Source organism: Rhinoraja longicauda, unplaced genomic scaffold, assembly GCF_053455715.1.
Source record: "Rhinoraja longicauda isolate Sanriku21f unplaced genomic scaffold, sRhiLon1.1 Scf000614, whole genome shotgun sequence".
Taxonomy (NCBI): Eukaryota; Metazoa; Chordata; class Chondrichthyes; order Rajiformes; family Arhynchobatidae; genus Rhinoraja; species Rhinoraja longicauda.
The window spans coordinates 45,606-69,949 of NW_027601830.1; the positions used below are offsets into that span (position 1 = coordinate 45,606).

The 24,344-nt window shown below is 50.3% G+C and overlaps 1 protein-coding gene across 1 annotated transcript; it reads left to right on the forward strand.

Moving 5' to 3' along the window:
* The first annotated feature begins 428 nt into the window (after positions 1-428).
* Positions 429-16,234, forward strand: LOC144591151 (prosaposin-like). Its single transcript, XM_078395444.1, has 6 exons — positions 429-471; positions 9,775-9,905; positions 12,135-12,209; positions 13,112-13,237; positions 14,378-14,500; positions 16,193-16,234. Exons 1-6 carry the CDS (start codon positions 429-431, stop codon positions 16,232-16,234), a joined length of 540 nt encoding a protein of 179 aa, XP_078251570.1.
* The last annotated feature ends 8,110 nt before the right edge of the window (positions 16,235-24,344 follow it).

A 24,344-nucleotide genomic window follows, 5' to 3' on the forward strand; every position in this document is an offset into this window, starting at 1 on the left:
TGGGCTGGTCTGGTCTGGGGTGATCTGTTCTGGACTGGGCTGGGGTGGTCTGGGTGGTCTAGTCCGGTCTGGCGTAGTCTGGTCTGGGCTGGGCTGAGGTGGGCTGGTCTGGTCTAGTCTGGGATGGGCTGGTCTGGTCTGGGGTGGTCTGTTCTGGACTGGGGTGGTCTGGTCTAGGGTGGTCTAGTCTGGTCTGGCGTAGTCAGGTCTGTGCTGGGATGGGGAAGATGTGACGCTGGGGCTGGGCTGGGATGACATAACCCGGGAGGGCGCGTCCTTGCGCTCATAGGCAGAGCACGGCGGCCACCAGCGCTTATTTACAGCGGCGCGGAGCGGGTCTGTCAGTGTCAACGTCTGTATCAGGATCAACGCTGGTGCCGGGATCAGCATCAGAGCGGGTGTGAGTGTCCTGGGTTCCCGGAGCGGAAATGGCTGCCCTGATTATCCTCACCGTCCTGTGTCTGTCACCAGGTGGGTGCAAGGGGGTGAGGGTGGGTGATGTTGGGGTGTGGGTACAACTGGGTGGGTGGGGGGTGAGGGGTGTTGGGGTGTGGGAACGGGGGGGTGAGGGGAGGGGGTGGGGGTGAGGGGTGTTGGGGTGTGGGTACAGGGGAGTGGGTGAGGGGAGGGGGTGGGGTGAGGGGTGTTTGGGTGTGGGTACAGGGGGGGTGAGGGGAGGGGGTGGGGGGTGAGGGGTGGGGGTTTGAGGGTGGGTGATGTTGGGGTGTGGGGTGGGGAGGGGTGTTGTGTTGGGGTGTGGGTACAAGGGTGGGTGGGGGGAGGGGTGAGGGGTGAGTGTGGGGTAGGAGGGTGTTGGGGTGTGGGTACAAGGTGGTGGGGGGGGGGGTGAGAGGAGGGGTGGGGGGTGAGGGTGGGTGTGGGTACAAGGGGGTTGAGTTGCCGTGGGTGACTGGGTTGTGGCTCCGGGCGGGTGTGGAGATGACCAGCTCTCCGCCCTTCCGCTGACATCTGGCGAAAGTACATTTCACCGGTATGGGACGAATAAAGGAATATGTTGTGGCGGTCCCTGGGGATCAGGACACTCCTTGGGTCAGCCCCCTCGTCACGTGACGGACAGGCGTAAGGGGTTAAAAGCCAGCCCGTTGGGAGGCGTGGCGCATCCCTAGGTGGATTACGCTGTGAGCAGGAGCTCACAGCCTACAAAAGACCTATATACAAAACTGCCTGTCGTCCTGCCTTTTCTCTGGCCTCCGCCAGGCCACTACACTGGTGACCTCCACATTCATCACGCGTCGTGATGTATCGCAGTATTGCACAACCCGGTCCTGCCGACCTCGATGCCGTCTCCGTCAAACTCCCGACCCTGTGGACCGAAGAGCCTGAGGTCTGGTTCTAGCAGGCAGAGGCACAGTTTGCTGTGCGTAGCGTGACCGTGGACGAGACCAAATATTTCTACGTCGTCGGCGTCCTGGACCAGGAGACAGCTAAGCCAATAAAACCCTACCAGACCGCCCTTCCCGCGGCTAACAAATATGCGGGCCTCAAAGACCTCCTTATCAGGAGGTTCGGCCTCAGCGAGGCCGAGCGGGCAACTCGAATTATGAGCAAGGGAGGCCTCGGGGACCGACGGCCGTCGGCCCTTCCGGAGGACATGCTCTCCCTTATGGGCTACCACCCGCCCTGTTTCCTATTTAAACAAGCCTACCTTCGGCAGCTCCCAGTCGACCTCCGCTCGCAGCTCGCCGGGGACCCTTTCACCGACACGCAGGGGCTGGGCGAGCGCGCTGACCAGATCTGGATGTCCCGACGGGAGGACCTGGAAGCGCTGGCCGTCTTTTCCCCGGCGTAGGGAGGCGCACAGCAAGCCGGGGCCGCCGTCTACCCCGTTTCAGGGCGACCTCCGCGGCGAAATCCGGCCGCCATCGGGCACTCCGGTATAGGCACGTCCTGTTCGCACGGCCCGCCGGCAGTTCAGCCAGACGCCACCAGAGGTCGCTGGTGGTCGGCCCAAGCAGCACCTCCAATACCGCTGGAGGCCACCGGAGGTCGCTGGTGGGCATCCCAGTATGCACCACCGCCGGACACCAGCAGAGGGGGCTGGTGCTATTATCACCGTCGCTGCGGACCAAATGCTAAACAATGTCGCCTACCTTGTGCCTTTCCGGGAAACGCAAGGGCCGGCCGTCAGTGATTCCTTCGGCGGCCGGCCAGATCCATCGCGTGTTCGCTCGGGATCGCCGCACCGGGGGTCGGTTCCTCGTGGACACTGGAGCAGAGGTGATCGTCCTACCTCCTTCCACCGCCGATGTCCATACGGGCAAACGCGGCCCGCTCCTCACTGCGGCGAACGGTAGCCCCATCAACACTTACGGGGTCTGCAAGTTCGCCCTTAACTTCGGCGACAGCTGGTTCACGTGGGGTTCATCATCGCCGATGTTTCCCAGCCGCTGCTGGGCGCCGACTTCCTGCGGGCGCATGCCATGCTCGTGGATGTCAGGCGGCAGCGCCTGGTGCACTCCAGCACGCTGAGGCCGGTCTCCCCCAACGTCGGACCACGGTCGTCCGTGGATGCGACGTAGGCGCGCATCCTAGCGGATTTCCCGGACATTGTCCAAACCCACTTCCGCTCCTCCGCTCCCAAGCACGGGGTGCAGCATCAGATCCTCACCACCGGGCCATACGTGCACGCCCGAGCGCGGCGTCTCGCTCCAGACAAGCTCCGTCTAGCTCGAGAGAAGTTTCGTCGGATGGAGTCAATGGGCATCGTGCGCCCCTCCGATAGCCTGTGAGCGTCACCACTCCACATGGTCCCTAAGCCGGACGGGGGCTGACGACCATGCGGGGACCATCGGCGCTTGAATGACGTGACAGTTGCCGACAGGTACCCGGACCCGCACATCCAGGACTTTAATGCCCACCTGGCTGGAGCATCCGTGTTCTCCAAGGTGGACCTTGTGCGCGAGCATAATCAAATCCCGGGCCACCCCGACGACATCCCCAAGACTGCCTTCATTACTCCGTTTGGCCTATTCGTGTTTTTACGGATGCCGTTCGGTTTGAAGAACACCGCACAGGCCTTCCAACGGCTTATGGACTGTGTGTGCCGTGGCCTAGACTTTGTGTTTGTTTACATGGACGACGTACTCGTGGCCAGCCGCTCGAGGCAGGAGCACTGCACCCACCTCCGCCAGCTGTGTCAACGCCTCAGCGAGTACGGTTTGTCCATTAACACGTCCAAGTGCCGTTTTAGGGTGACGGCCATCGATTTCCTCGGCCATCGGGTGACCCCACAAGGGGTGGTACATCTTCCGGACAGGGTCGACGCTGTCCGCCGGTTCCCCCGACCGACCACTGTCAAGGGCCTGCAGGAATTCGCCGGGATGATTTCCTTCTATCACCACTTCTTGCCGGTGGTAGCCGGAACTATGCGCCCACTCTTTCACCTCATGGCTGGTCGTCGCAAAGAGGTCGAGGGGGACGACGAAGCAGGAGCGGCATTCGAGCACGCTAAGGAGGCCCTGGCCAGGGCCACGATGCTCGTCCATCCCAAGGAGGATGCTCCAACCGCCCTGACCGTAGACGCTTCTGAGGTGGCGGTCGGTGCGGTGCTGGACCAGCACATCGACGGGTGTTGTCGGCCACTCGCCTTCTTTAGCAGGCACCTCAGCGGGGCCCAACGGCGTTACAGCGCGTTCGACCGGGAGCTCCTCGCCCTCTACCTCGCCGTACGCCACTTTCGGTACGTCCTGGAGGGGAGACACTTCACCGCATTTACAGACCACAAGCCGCTTACCTTTGCGTTCGCCAAAGTTTCGGATCCGTGGTCTGCGTGGCAACAAAGGCAATTGGCGTACATGTCTGAGTACACCACCTCAATTCGTTTCCTGAAGGGCAAAAACAACAGGGTGGCCGACGCCCTGTCTAGACCCGCGGCCCTACAAATGGCCGGGGGGATCGACTATTCCGCCCTAGCAGCCGCGCAGCTGGGGGACGAGGAGATGGCCGCCTATCGTACAGCCGTGACCGGCCTGCAGCTGCAGGACATTGTCTGTGGCCCCGGGGACACAACGCTGTTGAGTGACACCTCCACTGGCCTGCCGCGGCCCATCGTCCCTGTCGTTTTGCGGCGCAGTGTATTCGAGGTGCTCCAGGGGCTGTCTCACCCCTCCATTCGGGCGAGGGTGGCCATCGTAGCCTCCCGCTTCATGTGGCACGGGCTGCGTAAGCAGGTCGCACACTGGGCGCGCACCTGCATCCCGTGCCAAACTGCAAAAATCCAGCGGTTCGACATCATTCATGTGGACATCGTGGGGCCGCTGCCGCCGTCCCGGGACATGAGCCACCTCTTCACCGTGGTCGATCGCTTCACGCGGTGGCCGGAGGCCATTCCGCTGGCAGACACCTCGACGGCCACCTGCGCTCGGGCCTTGGCGGCGCACTGGATCGCCCGGTTCGGGGTGCCACTGGACATTACATCCGACCGGGGGCCGCAGTTCACTTCAGAACTGTGGTCGGCCATGGCACGCCTCTTGGGTGTCCGCCTACACCACACTACAGCGTACCATCCACAGTCGAACGGGTTGGTGGAACGCTTTCACCGCCAGCTAATAGTTGCCCTGAAGGCTCGGCTCACGGACCCAGACTGGGTGGACGCCCTGCCATGGGTTTTGCTGGGGATCCGCACCGCACCCAAAAAGGACTTGGCCTCCTCCTCTGCCGAGTTGGTGTACGGGGCCCCCTTGACGGTTCCCGGGGAGTTCATCCCACTGGAGCAGGGTCGAGTGGAGCAGCCTTCGGACGCCCTGCAACGTCTTCGGCAGACAGTGGGCAGGCTGGCACCTGTGCCCACGTCACGTCATGGCACCTTCCATTCGCACGTCCCTGCTGCTCTGGAGGACTGCCAGTTTGTGTTCCTGCGCAGGGACGCACACCGATCACCTCTCCAACGGCCGTACGAGGGCCCCTTCCGGGTCCTGCAACACGGCTCGGCCACATTCGTTCTGGACATGGGGGGTCGCAGCGAGACTGTTTCGGTCGCACGGCTAATGCCGGCACACGTGGACATTGATCGGCCGGTGCCGGTTGCGCAGCCCCGCCCGCGCGGTCGCCCCCCGTCCACGTTACCCCCGCCAGTGTCTGCTACGACCCCTCCACCTGTCGGTCAGTCGCCGGTCCCTGCGTCGGTCATGGTGCACACCCGGGCTGGTCGCCTCGTGCGCCCTCCTGTCCGTTTTGTACCTCCGGTTCTTGGGTCAGTCCCCTCGTCACGTGACGGACAGGCGTAAGGGGTTAAAAGCCAGCCCGTTGGGCGGCGTGGCTCATCCCTAGGTGGACTACGCTGTGAGCAGGAGCTCACAGCCTAATAAAGACCTATGTACAAAACTGCATGGCGTCCTGCCTTTTCTCTGGCTTCCGCCAGGCCACTGCAATGTTATGATTATTATTATGAAAGTGCGCTGTTCCCGCACCGCGGGCTGCGGGAGGGGAGGGGGTTGAGGGGGTGGGGAAGAGGGTTGCGGGTGCGGGACACTGGGGTACATTCACCCCGCTCCTGTCTCCCCACCACACAAGGTGGGGCAGCGAGACCCACACACACACAAGACCCACACTCGCAAGACCCACACACACAAGACCCCACACACAAGACCCACACACAAGACCCCACACACAAGACCACACACACAAGACCCCACGCACAAGACCCCACACACAAGACCCACACACAAGACCCCACACACAAGACCCCACACACAAGACCCCACACACAATACCCCACACAGAAGACCCCACACACAAGACCCCACACACAAGACCCACACACACAAGACCCACACACAAGACCCCCACAAGGTGGGGCAGCGCTGGCTCCTCCAGTGACCAGACCCACCCGCTCTCTACATTCACGGCTCCCACTGGGCTCGACCCACCGAGAGGGTCCCATGAAGACCCTCCTGTGTTGCCCGTGTCGAAACCATCTCCATGGTTCTCTCTGTGATCTGGGCCTGTGATTCCAGCCTCTCTGGGCTTTGGATGGTTTGTGTCGTAGAATCTTTACTGGAATCTAATCCGCAGTTACCTTGCAGATTTACACGGCGGCTTTGATTGGTGCTCTATTATCACCAAGCAGGGTGCTATTCCTCAATTGTTTACTTCCTGGTTACTTCAACCTGTCCATATTCTGCCCTGTGAGCTCTAAATCCCTTTGCTAAATCACTGTTTTATATATGCATTGTGTGTGTGCAGTAGGTGTCAACTACCAGTAGAAGGGTCTCGGCCCAAAACATCACCCATTCCTTCTCTCCAGAGATACTGCCTGTCCCGCTGAGTTACTCCAACATTTCGTGTCTATCACCGGTATCTCAGATTCTTTTCATGTTGCTTTATGATGAAGGAGGCCATTTAGCCCATTTAGCCCACCCAGACTTTGCCAGCTCCCAACAATCTAATTAACTCCTACCTCTATTTATTTCCCTGTGAACTGTTGTTCTCACATCCCATTGCTTTCCCCGATTTCCGCCCTCCCACCTGCCTCCAGTGGAGGCAATTGACAGCATGTGTTCCCCCCTTCCCCCCACGCACACTTATTGGGGGCAATTTACAACTGTCTGCCTTCCGCTGGGGCAATTGACACCTAACGGTGTAAACGTACATTGAATTCTCCAAGTAATACTGAACTAACCTCTAGTTCAGTAGGACACTGAACTAACCTCTAGAAAAATAACTGCAGATGCTGGTACAAATCGAACGTATCACAAAATGCTGGAGTAACTCAGCAGGTCAGGCAGCAGTCTGAAGAAGGGTCTTGATCCGAAACGTCACCTATCCATGTTCTCCACAGATGCTGCCTGACCCGCTGAGTTACTCCAGCACTCTGTGAAACGTCACCTATCCATGTTCTGCACAGATGCTGCCTGACCCGCTGAGTTACTCCAGCACTCTGTGAAACGTCACCTATCCATGTTCTCCACAGATGCTGCCTGACCCGCTGAGTTACTCCAGCACTTTGTGAAATGTCACCTATCCATGTTCTCCACAGATGCTGCCTGACCCGCTGAGTTACTCCAGCACTCTGTGAAACGTCACCTATCCATGTTCTCCACAGATGCTGCCTGACCCGCTGAGTTACTCCAGCACTCTGTGAAACGTCACCTATCCATGTTCTCCACAGATGCTGCCTGACCAGCTGAGTTACTCCAGCACTTTGTGTCTTTATTTGGTAAACCAGCATCTGCAGTTGCTTGTTTTTCCAGTTTACAACGTGCTCCTCCCACCCACCTTCACTGTGGCCAAGTTACAGAAGTCATTTAATCTGCCAACCTGTGCTTGTTTTGGGAAGTGTGAAAGGACCCAAGCAGCTGGAGAAAGTCCATCGTTGGATAAGCCTCCATACAGCGGTCAGCACTGGATCTGATCGCTGGAGATGTGAGGTCGCAGCTCTGTCTTCCACACCAATGTCCCCTTGGTCTTAAAACCGGAAACGTTGACATCGCAGTTGTCTCCCGTCCCCCAACACCACCTCTCTAAATGCATTGCAGAGATTTCGATTTGGCTCTTGGGGCGAACGGAATGAAGGGATATGGGGAGAAGGCAGGAACGGGGTACTGATTTTGGCTGTTCAGCCGTAATCATATTGAATAGAAACATAGAAAATAGGTGCAGGAATAGGCCATTCGGCCCTTCGAGACTGCACCGCCATTCAATATGATCATGGCTGATCATCCAGCTCAGTATCCCGTACCTGCCTTCTCTCCATACCCCCTGATCCCTTTAGCCACAAGGGCCACATCTAACTCCCTCTTAAATATAGCCAATGAACTGGCCTCAACTACCTTCTGTGGCAGAGAATTCCACAGATTCACCAATCTCTGTGTGAAGAAATGTTTTCTCATCTCGGTCCTAAAAGACTTCCCCCTTATCCTTAAACTGTGACCCCTGGTTCTGGACTTCCCCAACATCGGGAACAATCTTCCCGCATCTAGCCTCTCCAACCCCTTAAGAATTTTATATGTTTCTATAAGATCCCCCCTCAGTTTTCTAAATTCCAGCGAGTACCAGCCTAGTCTGAATGGCGATGCTGGCTGATTCCTGCACCTATTTTCTGTTTCTTTGATAACCTTGACTTCTCAATCTGAATTCAAGGTCAAGTGATGAGACAGAGTATTTAATTATCATGGGCGCTGGGAAAGGTAACAGTGACATTCTCGCTGCATCTTTACAACCACATCAACGCAGCAACACGACAAATAAACACAGTCATGACCAGGTAACTGGACCCACTGACCAGTGTCCTCGGGACTATCAGCTGCCACATGTCTACACCGAGGAGTGCTCTCCCACTGCAGTCAGTGACCAGCGGCACGGTATTCTGCACAGTGTTTAAGATATTGATTGAAAGGATAAGGTCATAAGGGATAGGAGTTGAATTAGGCTATTCAGCCCATTAAGTCTACTAAGCCATTCAATGATCTGTCTTTCCTCCTAACCCCATTCTCCTGCCTTTTCACCATAACCTCTGACACCTATACAAATCAAGAATCTATCTCTGCCTTAAAAATATTCACTGACTTGGCCTCTGCAGCCTGCTGGGGTGGATAGATACATAAAGAAGATATGAATTATTTGTGGTTTTAAACTCTGGTTGTGAAAATGGAATGATCCTGGTGCTGACATGATGCAGTGATAATGGAGTCAATCAACGGAGCTGTACTTGTGATGCTGCATTACCACTGCACAATTGTTGGGAAAACATAACATAATAATTATAACCAAGCCGTCCACAGTATACAGATAAAGTGCAAGATAAAGTCTGATTAAAGATAGTTCAAAGATCTCCAATGAGGTAGATTGGAGATGTGTTATTGCGTTAATGGTCCTGTAAAACTGTAGCAAGAGTTTGAATGGGAAAGTAATGCAGTTAGGTGGACACAATTCTACCTGAAGCTTCTGGGTGAGTGGTGGACACTATTCTACCTGAAGCTTCTCGGTTGAGAGGTGGACACTATTCTACCTGAAGCTTCTGGGTTGAGTGGTGGACACCATTCTACCTGAAGCTTCTGGGTTGAGTGGTGGACACCATTCTACCTGCAGCTTCTGGGTGAGTGGTGCATACTATTGTACCTGAAGCTTCTGGGTTGTCAAGTCACATTTCCTGCTGCTGCAATTCAAAGGGATTTTCAGAATTTCAATTGAAAGTCAGCAGAATATGGAGAAGAAACATGGATTGGGAAGTTCCTCTGAAGCCTCTTTTGCCGTCCATTGCATTGTGGCAGTGAGAATGGCTAGGTCATTATTCTGTGTAGGAAGAAACGGAAGATCAAGATGGAAACAGAGGACATTGGTTGGGGCCAAATGTCAATTAAAATGCACCAGAGCATGAGTTGATCTTTTCTCCACAGGGTGCACACAAAGTGCTGGAGTAACTCAGTGGGACAGTCACCATCCCTGGAGAGAAGGAATGTGTGCACACAAAGTGCTGGAGTAACTCAGTGGGACAGTCACCATCCCTGGACAGAAGGAATGTGTGCACACAAAGTGCTGGAGTAACTCAGTGGAACAGTCACCATCCCTGGAGAGAAGGAATGTGTGACATTTCATGTCAGACTGAAGAACGGTCTCGACCCAAAATGTCACCCATTCCTTCCCCACAGAGATGCTGCCTGTCCCGCTGAGTTACTCCAGCATTTTGTGCCTATCTTTGATTTTAAACCAGCATCTGCAGTTCTTTCCTACACTTTTGATCACGGGGTGTGAGTTGGAGGATAAGTGACCCTGATGCTTTGGACGAGGCAATGACTCTGTTTTATTATATCACAGTTCTGGTCCGTCCTGAGATGGAGAAGACGTGTCCTCAAGACAATGAGAATTTGTGCAAGGACATGAAGAAGGCCCTAGAGTGTGGCGCCTTCACCAAGTGTGTAGAAAACGATTGGTCCACGTCAAAAGAGGTGAGTGTGAAGCATATTGGGACTGCGTATGATAGATGCAAGAGGGTTCGTTGGCATAATCTATAACAGAAGACCCATCTTTGGTATCAGCGACTGATTCATAATAGCTCGTGCCTTGTCATCTCTACAGTTTCAAGCCTGCCATTCATGCGTCCTTCTGTTGGTGAGATTGGTACTCTGCAATGGATTGCAGTGAATCACTGGGTGTTGGCTGCTTTTAGTCAACCCTTGCTAGACTTGAGCTCATCCACACTGGCCTTTCACAATCTGTAACAAACACTCGGCTTCTCTACATTCTTCCTTCATTCTTCAGAAGAACCAAGTTGCTCATTTTTATTTGTGTTGCACCCGTTTCCAACAGTAAAATATTTTGCGGTCAATGAAATATTTTTGAAACATAATGACTGTTTGCAGCAACCTTTGTGGGCAAGGAAGTAGTGGAGCTTGAGAGGTCTGCTTTGAGCGAATGGGGAGCACACAACTCTGCTGAAAAAGTTGCAACAACTGGTGAAGTCAGTGTTGAAATTAAAATACCGTGTTAATATAAAGTACATTTTAAATGAGTACATTGTTTAATGTAAACATTTCCTATTTGAGCAACCATCTGCGGTTTAAGCCTCATGTTTTTGTCCAGAACTGATTTAGTGAAGTAATAACGAAGCTTCCATTGGCACCCAATGGAAACCTGTTTCTCACTTCACCTTTTGCCTTTTCACTTTCCTTTTTTTGGTGCAGGCTTGAACATAACAAACAACACATACATTTTCAGCTCCCTGACCCCCCCCCCCCCCCACCCCCGGCCATGTTTCTGGTGTGATACTCTTCCAGGAAGGATCTGGAGGCTTTGGAGAGGATGCAGGAGGTTTTCCAGAACGCTGCCTGGATTAGTAGATGTCAGATCACTCGGGATGTCAAGGGGCATTTGTGCAGAGAAAAACGGGGTTGTAGGTCTGTGATCCCAGGTCAGAAGCAAGAGATAGCATTAGTTTTGCGGAGGATATGTAGAAGAAAGGAAACATCTGGGATAGAGTAATACCAAGTGAGTTACTGTGGTGATTTGGATCAGATGAGCATCTTCTATCCAACGTGTCAGTATCAAGGATGTGGGTCACACCGCACAGGCCAGCCAATACTAAGAAAGAAAGAAAACCATAGCTGTAATGGCAGAGCTAACATGGAGAAATGGAAAGAATGAGTTGCTACAGTAGAGAAGGTAGACACAAAATGCTGGAGTAACTCAGCGGGTCAGGCAGCATCTCGGGAGAGAAGGAATGGGTGATGTTTTGGGTCGAGACCTTTCTTCAGACTGAAGAAGGGTCTCAACCCGAAACGTCACCCATTCCTTCTCTCCCGAGATGCCTCTTGAACCGCTGTTACTCCAGCATTTTGTATCTACCTTTGATTTAAACCGGCATCTGCAGATTTTTTCTTGCGACATTAGAGAGTTTGATATTGAGTGTAGAAGGTTGCAAGTGGCCAGGCAGTGGGAAGCTGTGTGTTGGGATCTATTGTCAAAGCAAGGCAGCCCGTGCTTGACTCGTGACCTGGGGCATTAGTGTTGCACAGACCAGTGGCGTGAAATAGATACTTAGGTTGGTTCACAGACACGCCAGCTGCCTGTCACTTCGGTGGTGTGGAAGAGACTGTGCTCCATGTGTATATGGAGTGTGAGAGATTGCAGCCCTTATTTAAATATCTGAAGGGGCAGCTACTCAAGTTTTAGCTGCATTTCAACCCCATGCTTTTGATCTTTGCTCACCCGGTACGGAGAGGGCAAGGTTGGTTGGGGAGGGCCGAGAAGACCTTGCAGGGGTCCAGGTAGCAGGCAGTCAAGGGTTCTGCCGAGTCAACTACCTGCCCCTCTCTCAGGCTTATTTCCGTGCTCGCATGTGCCTGGAGAGGGAACACGCGATATCCACGGGGACTCTGTGAGCCTTCTGTGAACACCGGTCGTCGTAGGGGATTGAGTGTGTCATGGATAAGGATGATGATGTAATTTGATGATTGATTAATAGATGTTTGCAAACTGCTGGGCAGTTTATGTTTTCAGTACTCTGCAACTGTGAATACAATTTTATTGCTCAGGAAAAAAGTTATGGGGAGGACATAGAAGCAAGTGAATAATTTAACTTCTTTAATATGATCTCTCAGCATTTACAAAGCCATATCCCAAACACCTTTACATTTGCACAAGGTGCCAAGATTCATGCTTTCTTATCTGTCCTTTAGGGGATTAACCTGTGTGCCCTGTGTAAGGAAGTGGCTGTAGAGATCAGCAAAGTGGTGGGCGACCAGGTTGTAGAGGTAAGTCTCCCTCAATCCAACAGCCCTCCATGTGGGGCAGGTGGTGGGTGACAAGGTGGTGCAGGTACGTCTCCAACAGCTCTACGTGTGGGGTGGGGGTGGGTGCAGGGGAAGGGTGCATGCGGTGGGTGACAAGGTGGTGCAGGTACGTCTCCAACAGCTCTCCGTGTGGGGCAGGCGGTGTGGAGATTGGTGCAGGGGGGAGGGTGCAGGCGGTGGGGGAGAGGGTGCAGGCGGTGGGGGAGAGGGTGCAGGAGGGGAGAAAGGTTGCAGGAGGGGAGAGAGGGTGCAGGAGGGGAGAGAGGGTGCAGGAGGAGGGTGCGGGAGAGGATGCAGGCAGTGGCTGTGACTTTGGGTAAACTTGTTTACCAATAAATCGCTGACATTTTAAAGCATTTGGCTAACTCAATGAGTGGCCATCAAATCACTACAACGGATTGCAGTAGTGTGTGTATCGGAACGTGTTGGTGCTCTGAGTGTGACTTTGCTGTTGCCCTCCACACCACTCTCTGTTTCCATCTCGTTCCGCACGGGCTCGCAGTCTACAAAAGCACTTGCTGCAGCACTAACCGGGCACATCCCTGTGAAAGGGTGGGGGATCAGAGTACATCTGGCTCTCCCAGTGGTTTCCAATTGGGAATGGAAGTAGTGGGGGTGTAGAAGGGAATGTTGTACTTACTCACTCTATATATGACTTTACTCAGATGCGGTAAACACAAAATGTTGTCTGACGCAAAAAGAGTCTGAAGAAGGGTCTCGACCCTGAAACGCCGCCCATTCCTTCTTTCCAGAGATGCTGCCTGTCCCGCTGAGTTACTTCAGCATTTTGTTTCTATTTGTTTTTGACTGGTGCAGTTGCATGTTTCTCATTTGACAACGCTGGTTGCACATCTATTTTGCAGGATGATGTGAAAGCTGTCTTGCTCAAAATTTGTTCCATGATCCCATCCAAGCCGTTAGCAGCCCAGTGTAACTCTTATGTCGAGGCATTTCTTCCCTTGATTATTCAATTCCTGAAGAATGAACTAGTGAGTAACTGTTTGTGGGTGATGCCTTTAGTGCAACATGATTGAGAACACAAGTCTAATTTTGCTTCTGCCTAGTTCTGCATCTCCTATAATTCCCACCACACATTACTTTCACTTCAGGTTTTACTGTCGCTGTTAAGGATGAAAGTGGAACTTGAAATTATTTTAGTTTTAATTGAAGTGGGTGTGATGAACTAAAAGCTACAACAAAATTGCTGCTGTTTTTGAGTAAGATTTTTCTGCAGCTGCTGCTACATGTTAGTTTAAATATTACTTTTTGTTTTAAATAATAGATATTTTGTGTTTGCAATTCAATTTTGTGGTCTTCTGGCCAAGGTACTTACTCCATCGCTGGAGATCAATCTCAAAACAAAACGGGTATCAGTTCTTAAACTTGGCATAAAAATCTTAATGTCATTATTTGAAGTGGGCGACGTCGCTGGTCGAGCCACAGCCTCTCGGCCTGAGACCCGGCTTCCATCCTGATGTCGGATGCTGTCTGTGTGGAGTTTGCAATTCTCCCTGTGGCCGTGTGGGGTTTCTCTGGGTGCTCAGGTTTCCTCCCACATCTTAAAGGTGTGTGATTTTGTAGGTTAATTGGCTGCTACAAATTGCTCCTTGTGTGTAGGGAGTGGATGTGAAAGTGGGAGAACATAGAACAGGTGTGAATGGGCAGTTAATGATCACTCTGGACTGGTTGGTTTCCATAATGTATCTCTAAACTCAGTCAACGTAACCTGCTTCCAATTTTCATTGTTCTGTATTTGTAATCTTGGATGGATTTGTCAGTTAAGATTTTTTAAATATCTAAAAATGTAAATGTGAAGGAAGACTATTGTTAAAGCGCGCATTCTTTTCCATTTATTGTGTCTTGTAACACAAGAAAGACATCACAATTACTTCCACCAAGTCACTGGAAATCCATGTTAACTCCTGGGACTGAACCAAAAAGAAAAACTAATTGGGAAGATGAATGCTGTAAAGTGACCTCCCAACTTTGCTCGCAGTCCAGCTGCCTATTTGCAAAACTAAATTTACTTTACAGAAAGTTACACAGCACAGCGGATCAGCTGGAGATGAGGAGAAACTACTGTCTGGGTTGTTGCCCTCAGCTTTTGTTCCATGTGCTTTGGTTTACAGCAAAATCCAGAAGCATTGTGTGCTCCTCTGTGTCTCTCCATGGTGCCATCCAATATCATCCATGAGCTTCAACCAAAGCAAGTCATCCATCTTCCACCGAAGGCAGAAGATCCAGTTCTGCTGGTAAGATCATTCTACAGGTCGTATACCCTGTATTCAAGAGAGCTAGACAAAGCTCTTAAGGATAGCGGAGTCCGGGGATATGGGGAGAAGGCAGGAACGGGGTACCGATTGAGAATGATCAGCCATGATCACATTGAATGGCGGTTCTGGCTCGAAGGGTCGAATGGCCTCCTCCTGCACCTATTGTCTATTGTCTATACCCAGACTTGTACACCTACGCAACAACTGCAGAGTGGGAGGGAAAAAAGCATTTCTGATTGAGGCAGAAATGTTCTGAGTCCAAACTCAACAGCCAAGATTTGAGCGGGCAATCTCGGCTGCATTCAATGTAGGATGGCTACATAGCCACTCTGAAAATGCTAAGAATTGTGATCATTGATAGCACACACACACACACACCCGAGGACAAGTGATGACCCATTTTCTTTCCCTATTCTTGATCAGGTCATCCAAATGGCAACAATTCTCCCTGGGTGTCCTCTCCGTTGTTAATGAGCAGCATTGCAACTTAGCCCAGGTTTGACCCAAGGTCAAGTATATTTGAGTCCTTCCCAGGTTAGGACAGGATTCTGTTCCTGCCAATCCTTCATCACCCAACAGTTTGCAAGTTGGTAATAGGGCTACAAACAGAGTTCCCACAAGGCAGAAGCTGCTGACAACCCTTCCCACCATACATACATGCATCCATCAGGTGGTGGTAGACTGGAGAGGACCTGTACACTCTGCAGTCCAGGAGGAGGCATGGGTCAGGTATAGGCAGCTGGTATCCAGCAACTCCCTGAGAGAGTACAGGGGATTAAGGAGCATACACGAGATGGAAATCACGGTGGCGCAGTGGTAGAGCTGCTGCCTCACAGCGCCAGAGATCTGGGTTCAATCCTGACTGCGGGTGCTGTCTGTACGGAGTTTGTACATTCTCCCCGTGACCTGCGTGGATTTTCTGAGATCTTTGGTTTCCTCCCACACTCCAAAGATGTGCAGGTTTGTAGGTTAATTGGCTTAGTATAAATGTAAATTGTCCCTAGTGTGTGTAGTGTTAGTGTTCGGGGATCGCTGGTCAGTGCAGACTTGGTGGGCCGAAGGGCCTGTTTCTGCGCTGTATCTTTAAACTAAAAGAGGACAAAAAAATACCATGAGATCGTCCCTGCCATGGAAGACTACCAAGACTCCAGAGATTTCATGCCTATGTTATGGGGGGAAAGGAAACTAGAGAGAGAATGGCCCTCTTCAAAAATCAAAGTGGTCATCTATGCAGATCCACAGGAGATGGGTAAGGTCTTCAAATAATATTTCTCCTGATTTTACTGTGGAGAAAGACCCAAAGACTAGGGAAGATGGGAAAGTTAATGGGGGCATCTTGAGGACTATTCATATTGCAAGCCAAGAAGGTGCCGGATGCCCTAAGACATACAAAGCTGGATACATCTCATAGTCCCTGATCAGATGGAGCTAAGGACACTTGGAAACTAGAAAAGAAATAGCAGGAATGGATAAGGATGGTTCCGAGGTATATGTAGGTGAATGGGACTAGCTTAGAGGGACTAGCTTAGATTGGTCGGCATGAACAACTTTTGCTGAAGGGACTGTTTCCAACCTGTGACTCTGATGCCTGCTTTGTACAATAAGGATTGAACCTTCCAATTTGTAGTCACTACGTTAAAAATCTTGCTCTTTTTTGTTTATCATTATCAGATTGTGGAATTTGTGTTTTGCAGGCAAGTCCATAATGTGTAATTCTGCCTTAATTAATCTGGGCTGGGTTGAACAACGGTTTGGAATCGACCACATTGACTGACCACAATTTCCTTTCCCAGTGGCTGTTACTCGCACAGATGGGCTTTTGCAATACCTGGTCAAAGTTACTGACGCTGGGATTCCGATTTACTTAATGGAATTCTAGCACCTGGTACAGTGGATTCTAACTGTCGTTAGATCTTCCCGCGATGGAAGAGGTTGAACTACAGGAAACTCAGCAAGGGCATAAAGATGTCTTTTGTTCCATGTCCAAAAGTTATCTAACATTTTGAACTGTTTTCTGAAATTTGTCTTAATATTCACACAAGAACACAACAAAATAGGAGCACAAGTAGGCCATTCAGCCCATCGATCCTGTCCTGTTGTTAAAGATTATCATGACTTGATATGTCAATAGACAATAGGTGCAGGAGTAGGCCATTCGGCCCTTTGAGCCAGCACCGCCATTCAATGTGATCATGGCTGATCATTCACAATCAGTACCCCGTTCTTGCCTTCTCCCCATACCCCCTGACTCCACTATCTTTAAGAGCTCTATCTAGCTCTATCTTGAAATAGCTGTCAATAGCTTTACCTCCACTCATGCTGACTGAATTGCTGAGTTTGTGTTTTTGATCCCTTGGTTTAATGGTAATGGTGGGGTCAAGGAAAGAGCGTTCACGTTTCAGCTGTGTTTCTACCAATCTTTCCTCCACCACGCACATGAAGCACAAGACACCATTTTATGCAGATGCCGAGAAATGTGTTCAGCTCTGGCTGAATAATTTCTAATCTTGTGATGTGGACTTGATAAGAATGGTAATGGTAAAAGGTGTTGTATTCTGACGTTGCACGTTGCCTTGGGATACAGTACCAGCGCATGCAGCTTCTGGTTAACTGCTTTTTGAGCTCCTACCTCTATTCTGAATCAATCTGATAGCAACACAGTCACAATGAAGTCCACCCTCAATAGAAGATGAGACTAAATCCACAAACATTGTCCTTGTCCTGATGCCACATTGGACAGCTGTGGCAATGATGACGGTGCAAGTTTCCCTCATGAAGCCAGCTCTGCCCGAGGTTGTCAGTCGCTGCTGCAGTGGACCTTGCACGTCTTCAGTGCGCTTCAAAATTAGGGTGGTACGTTTGACCGCCATTAGTTGAAAAAGACTTGGTTATAAAGGTCTTTGAGGGATCCCATACCTGAAAACAGAAGCTATGTTACTTGAGAACCATGCAAGAGAAACCTGCAGCACCAGCGCATGTTTACATCCTGACAGCAGCTGGAAAAATGCGGTCGACCCCATCCACTCAGTCAAGCGTGGAATAAATCTTGATTAGTACGGGTGTCATATCATATCATATCATATATATACAGCCGGAAACAGGCCTTTTCGGCCCACCAAGTCCGTGCCGCCCAGCGATCCGCGCACATTAACACTATCCTACACCCACTAGGGACAATTTTTACATTTACCCAGCCAATTAACCTACATACCTGTACGTCTTTGGAGTGTGGGAGGAAACCGAAGATCTCGGAGAAAACCCATGCAGGTCACGGGGAGAACGTACAAACTCCTTACAGTGCAGCACCCGTAGTCAGGATCGAACCTGAGTCTCCGGCGCTGCATTCGCTGTAAAGCAGCAACTCTACCGCTGCGCTACCGTGCCGCTACCGTACAGTGTCGGGGGTTATGGGGAGAAGGCAAGAGAATAGGGTTAGGAGGGAGTGATAGATCAGCCATGATTGAATGGTGGAATAGACATGATGGGCCAAATGGCCTAATTCCGATCACTTATGACCTTATGAACTGACACGCTGCAGGAGACTAAATAATCAGAGTGGAATCCAACCCCAAATGAAGCATTCATGGCCAGTGAAATGAGATGTGACGGTTAATCTAATTCCATTAGGAACGTATATTTGCACAAAATACCTCTGTTACACTGATAATTATTTTTGAGGGGGGTGTTGGACAATTACAGCCTAGTAATTGTGAAAGTGGGCTTCTGAGTTTAAGATTGAAATGCACTGTTGGTTCAATGGTACTTTGTTATCACAGGTACTGAAGGACAGTGAAATTCCTTTTTTGCATGCAGTTCAGAAAGGATTATAATACATAAGCACAATCTTAGTAAAGGACAAGTGTATCGGAATAATTCACTGGAGCATCAGGTTTTGTGCCAATGCTGTAATATGTATCAGACAGACTTGGTTGGTGATGCATCGCACCCATTACCTGCACCTATGAAGTACAGCGTAATCGCAGTTACGCTGAATCTATTTTGCAGGTGAATCGTCACCTTGATATGCCCCAGTGTGAGTTATGCCTGCTTGTTTTGAAAAAACTTGAGGAAAAGTTGCCAATCGAAAAGACCAAGGTGAGTTACTTGCCAAATAAACAATAAGATTGGACCTTTGCCTGTGTATCTGTTCACTCGATCATTCTCTCTCGCTCTGTCTTCTGTGATACTTAATCTGCTATGCGGCAATGCGTTCACCCTGAAGATCAATCGGCATTTCCTGCCATTTGCTATAATGACTTAATGGGGCTAAGTTTGAAGGCATCAGTCTGAAGAAGGGTCTCGACCTGAAGCGTCACCCATTCCCTCTCTCCTAGATGCTGCCTGACCTGCTGAGTTACTCCAGCATTTTGTGATACCTGACGTCTGAAGGCATCTCAACTTCCTGATTTAATTGTTTTTTGGTAAATAAACAATAATGCCTTTCAGAGGGTGGATAATGTCCTCTCTAATATCCAATACGTAAAAGGGCAGGGGCTGAAACACAGTTGTGGGATTGTCGTGGTTCCTATATTTGCTTACTTTAAGTAAATGACGATTTATCCATTTACAGGCGGCCATCTTCCACAAGCTCAATCAGATTTGCAGTGTCCTGCCTGAACATTATTCTGAATCGTGCCAGGACTTTGTAAAAAACTACCGCGAAAAAATCTTTGATATGATTCGCAATCAACTTGGGCCCAATTCAATCTGCTTTTCTCTTCACCTCTGCTATACCGACCAGCCAGGTAACTGTCCAGGACTCCAGTCATTTACAACTCAATAGAGGGGCTTTATTTAAAGCTCACCGTTTTTAGAAGTGAAGACAGATGATAGTGGTTCATATCAAATGTCTTGTTTCTTCCATTCCCTCTGTCACCCACCCTAGTTCCTATCATCTCACAGAGCATCTAGCACACAGACACCTTGACAACATGGCTCGTCTTGGTTTGGTATCAGATGTGGCAAATTGACAATCTGAAATGATTCAAGTATCACTGGCTCTGTGGTAGGAACTGGTTTGTGGAATACTTTGTTCTTGCATCATCTTGCAAGATGGCGGCGCGCACGGACGCAGCGGCTCACAGCTCTCCCTTTCGGTGCGTTTTATGTGTGTTATCTGTGTTATGTCTGTTAGTCAATTTTAGTCATGCAAACCAGGCAAATCAGGCAAATCCTACTTACAACCGCAAGGATCTTCTGATCATAGGATTCCAGTGCAATCGGGACCTTATGCGCGAATTTCCACACCCGCGAAATATACCGGAAGAGATAGCCAGGACACCGGGCTCTCCGTGGATAGTTGTCGGCGCGAACAGGCGTCGCAGGCGGAGGAGCAACAGGAAGCAAAAGCGAGGACGCCGGTCCGGTATACTTGCCAAGCTAAAGAGACAGCCACACAAACCACCGCTACCCAGCATGTTCCTCACCAACGCCAGATCCATCATCAACAAAATGGACGAACTAAAACTACAGATATCAGCAAACAAACTCGTGGAGGACTGTTGCATTCTCTTAGTAACAGAGACATGGCTTCATCCACTTATCCCAGACGGAGCCATTGAGCTAGCCGGGCGTACAGCGTTTCGTTGGGACAGAAACATCGACTCCGGTAAGAGCAAGGGGGGGGGGGGTTATGCATTTACGTGCACAACAACTGGTGCACTAACATCCAAATCATAGATAGCCATTGTTCTCCTGATCTGGAGTCCCTAACAGTTAAATGCAGGCCTTTTTACCTTCCTCGTGAATTTACAGGGTTTATAGTAACAGCAGTCTACATCCCACCGAATGCTAACGCTAGCACAGCTTTAGGCTACCTGCTCGGTGCAATAAACTCACAACAGAGCACATATCCAGAAGCAGCCCACATCATAGCCGGGGACTTCAATCATGCAGACCTAAAGTCAGTTCTCCCGAAACTTGAACAACACATAAGATGTGCTACCAGGGGGAAAAACACACTAGACAAGGTTTATTCAAATATTAAGAAGGGTTTCAGGTCAGCACCACTACCACACCTGGGGCAGTCAGATCACCTGTCCATATTCTTAACTCCAGCATACACCCCACTCAGGAGGAAAGCTCCAGTCACCATAAAGACTGTTAAGACATGGCCTGAAGGAGCTTCCTCGCAGCTGCAGGATTGCTTCGAAAGGACCAACTGGGATATTTTTGAGGATCAGGACTTGGAGGAGTACACATCAACTGTACTTTGCTACATCCAAAACTGTGTTGACAATGTCACCGTCGACAAACGCATCCGGTTGTATCCCAATCAGAAGCCCTGGATGACAAAGGATGTCAGGTCTCTCCTCAAGGACCGTAACACCGCCTTCAGGTCTAGTGATAGAGCTCTATACAGTGCTGCTAGAACCAACCTGAAGAGAGGCATCAAGGATGCCAAAGCGTCCTACAAGAGGAAGATTGAGGACCACTTTACCAACAATGATCCACGGCGGGTATGGCAAGGCATCCAGCACATCACCAACTACAAGACCAGCAACCGCACGACTGCCGACGGCGACGCCTCGCTGGCAGAGGAACTTAACTGTTTCTTTGCTCGTTTCGAGGTGAAAGCTACAGTGGCAGACATAACACCCTCTCCAGCACCTGACAGCAACACCTTCACTGTGCAGGAGTATGATGTTAAGCGCGTGCTCAGAGCAATGAATCCCAGGAAAGCTGCAGGCCCCGATGGAGTGACGGGCAGAGTGCTGAGGGAATGTGCAGACCAATTATCTGAGGTCTTCACAAAAATCTTCAACCTGTCCCTTTTAAAATCCACCATCCCTCCCTGCCTGAAGTCCGCCACAATCATCCCACTGCCGAAAAAGTCTGTCATCAGCGGCCTTAACGACTACCGTCCGGTAGCACTCACACCGGTCATCACAAAGTGCTTCGAGAGATTGGTCCTGCAGCACATCAAAGCCAGCCTCCCACCCACCTTCGACCCATACCAGTTTGCCTACAGAGCAAATAGGTCTACAGGGGATGCCATCGACACTGCTCTTCACACTGCACTGACCCACCTTGAACACCAGGGGAGCTATGTGAGGATGCTCTTCCTCGACTTCAGCTCTGCCTTTAACACGGTCATCCCGAGCAGACTGGTCACCAAACTTTCTGACCTTGGATTTTCCCAAACCATCTGCCAATGGATCAAGGACTTCCTGACCAACCGCCCCCAGACCGTCAAAATAGGCCCTCACCTCTCCTCCACCATTACATTGAGCACCGGCTCACCACAGGGCTGTGTGTTGAGCCCCATCCTTTACTCCCTCTACACTCACGACTGCGCCCCCACCCATCCCACCAACACCATCATCAAGTTCGCGGATGACACGACTGTGGTTGGACTCATCTCAGGAGGAGATGAGACAGCCTATAGGGATGAAATCCAAAGGCTGGCAGCATGGTGTTCAGTGAACAATCTTGTCCTGAACTCCTCCAAAACAAAGGAACTTATAATTGACTTCAGAAAAACCAGTGTAGAATACGACCCACTCTACATCAATGGGGTCTGTGTGGAAAGGATACTCGCTTTCAGGTTCCTGGGTACGCACATCGCAGAGGATCTTACCTGGTCTACCAACACCATCACCACAGTAAAGAAGGCACAGCAGAGACTCCACTTCCTGAGGATCCTCAGGAAAACCAACCTGCAGGAGAAGCTCATGATGTCCGTCTATCGCTGCTCCATCGAGAGTGTGCTGGCATACTGTATAACCACATGGTATGCCAGCTGCTCAGAAAAGGACAGGAAGGCCCTTCAGAGGGTCATCACGACGGCCCAGAAGATCATCGGCTGCTCACTGCCCTCCCTGGAGCACCTGTTCAGCCTACGCTGCCTCAGTAGAGCAGGCAAAATAATAAAAGATCCATCCCACCCCGGCCACCGTCTGTTTGTTCATCTGCCCTCTGGTCGACGTTTCAGGTCGATCAAATCCCGAACAAACAGACTTAAGAACAGTTTTACCCCAGGGCCATACGAGAACTGAACACTACCTTCTGCACTAGGCAACACCGTTAAAAAATCTTTGTACTTAATATAATACAATTGTATTTATTGTATTTATTTGTTTTTGCATTTATTGCATATATGTTTGTACGCACCGTCAGGATTGGCTATTTTTTAATTTCGTTGTACTCGTTGCAATGACAATAAATGAATATTATTATTATTATTATTATTATTCTATATTTGGATCATTCCTGGTTTCAGTGTGACTTGGACAACTACTATCTCACGCCCATCATGGGTTCCAGTAATACTGACTCTGCCAATGAGACTCCCTGCTCTTGCTATCATTGTGTTTTCTCTGATCTTGCCCCACACGGCTGTAGAGGCCAAGCCAATGGATATTTTTAAGGCCGAGAATGACAGATTCTTGTAAGGGTGTCAAGAGTTATAAGGAGAAGGCAGGAGAATGGGGTTGAGAGGCAAAGTTAGATCAGCCATGGTTGAATGGCAAAGTAGACTCGATGGGCCGAATGGCCTAATTCTGCTCCTTTGAATTACCTGGTCTGTGATTCTTCCCTCTTGCTTCTGCTTGCAGTTAAGCACTCTAGTATTTAATATTTCCACTATGGAATAATGATTATAACTAAATATCTTGTCTGTAGCTCTTATAATTTTATATTCTCAGCCTCTGATGTTTCAGAAAACAATTCCAGTTTGTCCAACCTCGCCTTGTAGCTAATACCCTCTTAACCTGACAGCGTCCTGGTAAACTGTCTGAAGAATAGTCTTGACCCAAAATGTCACCCATTCCTTCTCTCCAGAGATGCTGCCTGTCCCGCAGAGTCACTCCAGCATTATGTCTTGCAACCTAGTAAATCTCTTCTGCATGTGCTCCAAAGCACTTTCAGTGACTGGATTGAGATACTGGCTCCAGGATGTCTGAAACACCAATATCGCATTTCTAGCATAGTTTCGTTTAGAAATAGTTTGGAAACAGGCCCTTTAGCCCACCGAGTGTGTGCCAACCAGCGATTCCTACACACCAGGGACAATTTACAATTTCACCAAGCCAATTAGCCTACAAACCTGTATGTCTTTCGAGTGTGGGTGGAAACCAGAGATCCTGAAGAAAGGCACGGGGATCCACGCAGGTCACGGGGAGAACAAACAAACTCCATACAATACAATACAATACAATACAATATATCTTTATTGTCATTGTACCCAGGGGTACAACGAGATTGGGAATGCGCCTCCCATACGATGCACTAATTTAGGTAATTTAGACAGCAGCAACCCAACGAAACGAACAGTTGTAACAGTTTTGGACAGGGTAAAGTGCAAGTTGATCTATGCGTTGTGGCCATCCGGCTCAGCAGGACCGGTTCATAGCAGCTATGGCCCTGGGGATGAAGCTGTTCCTGAGTCTGGAGGTGCGGGCATAGAAGGCCTTGTATCGTCTGCCCGATGGAAGGAGTTCGAACAGACTGTTGCAGGGGTGTGAAGAGTCTTTGTGGATGCTGGTGGCTTTTCTGAGGCATCGTGTGTTGTAGATGCCCTCCAAGTCTGGTAGCTGTGTTCCGATGGCCCTCTGAGCTCTATGGACTACCCGCTGTAGAGCTTTCCTTTCTGCCTCCGTGCAGCTGAGGTACCACACAGGGATTCCATGCGTTAGGATGCTCTCTATGGTGCAGCGGTAGAAGGTCTTCAGCAGCTGTTGGGGTAGACCAGACTTTTTCAGTGTTCTTAAGTAGAACAGTCTTTGTTGTGCCTTCTTGACCAGCGCAGCAGTGTTATTGGACCATGTTAGGTCCTCCGAAATGTGAGTGCCCAGAAACTTGAAGCTGGACACTCTCTCCACAC

Coding starts and splice junctions, on each gene's coding strand:
- LOC144591151 (XM_078395444.1), top strand. CDS start 429: ATGGCTGCCCTGATTATCCTCACCGTCCTGTGTCTGTCACCAG. Junction 472..9,774: donor CGTCCTGTGTCTGTCACCAG/GTGGGTGCAAGG, acceptor ATTATATCACAG/TTCTGGTCCGTCCTGAGATG. Junction 13,238..14,377: donor AATTCCTGAAGAATGAACTA/GTGAGTAACTGT, acceptor TTTGGTTTACAG/CAAAATCCAGAAGCATTGTG.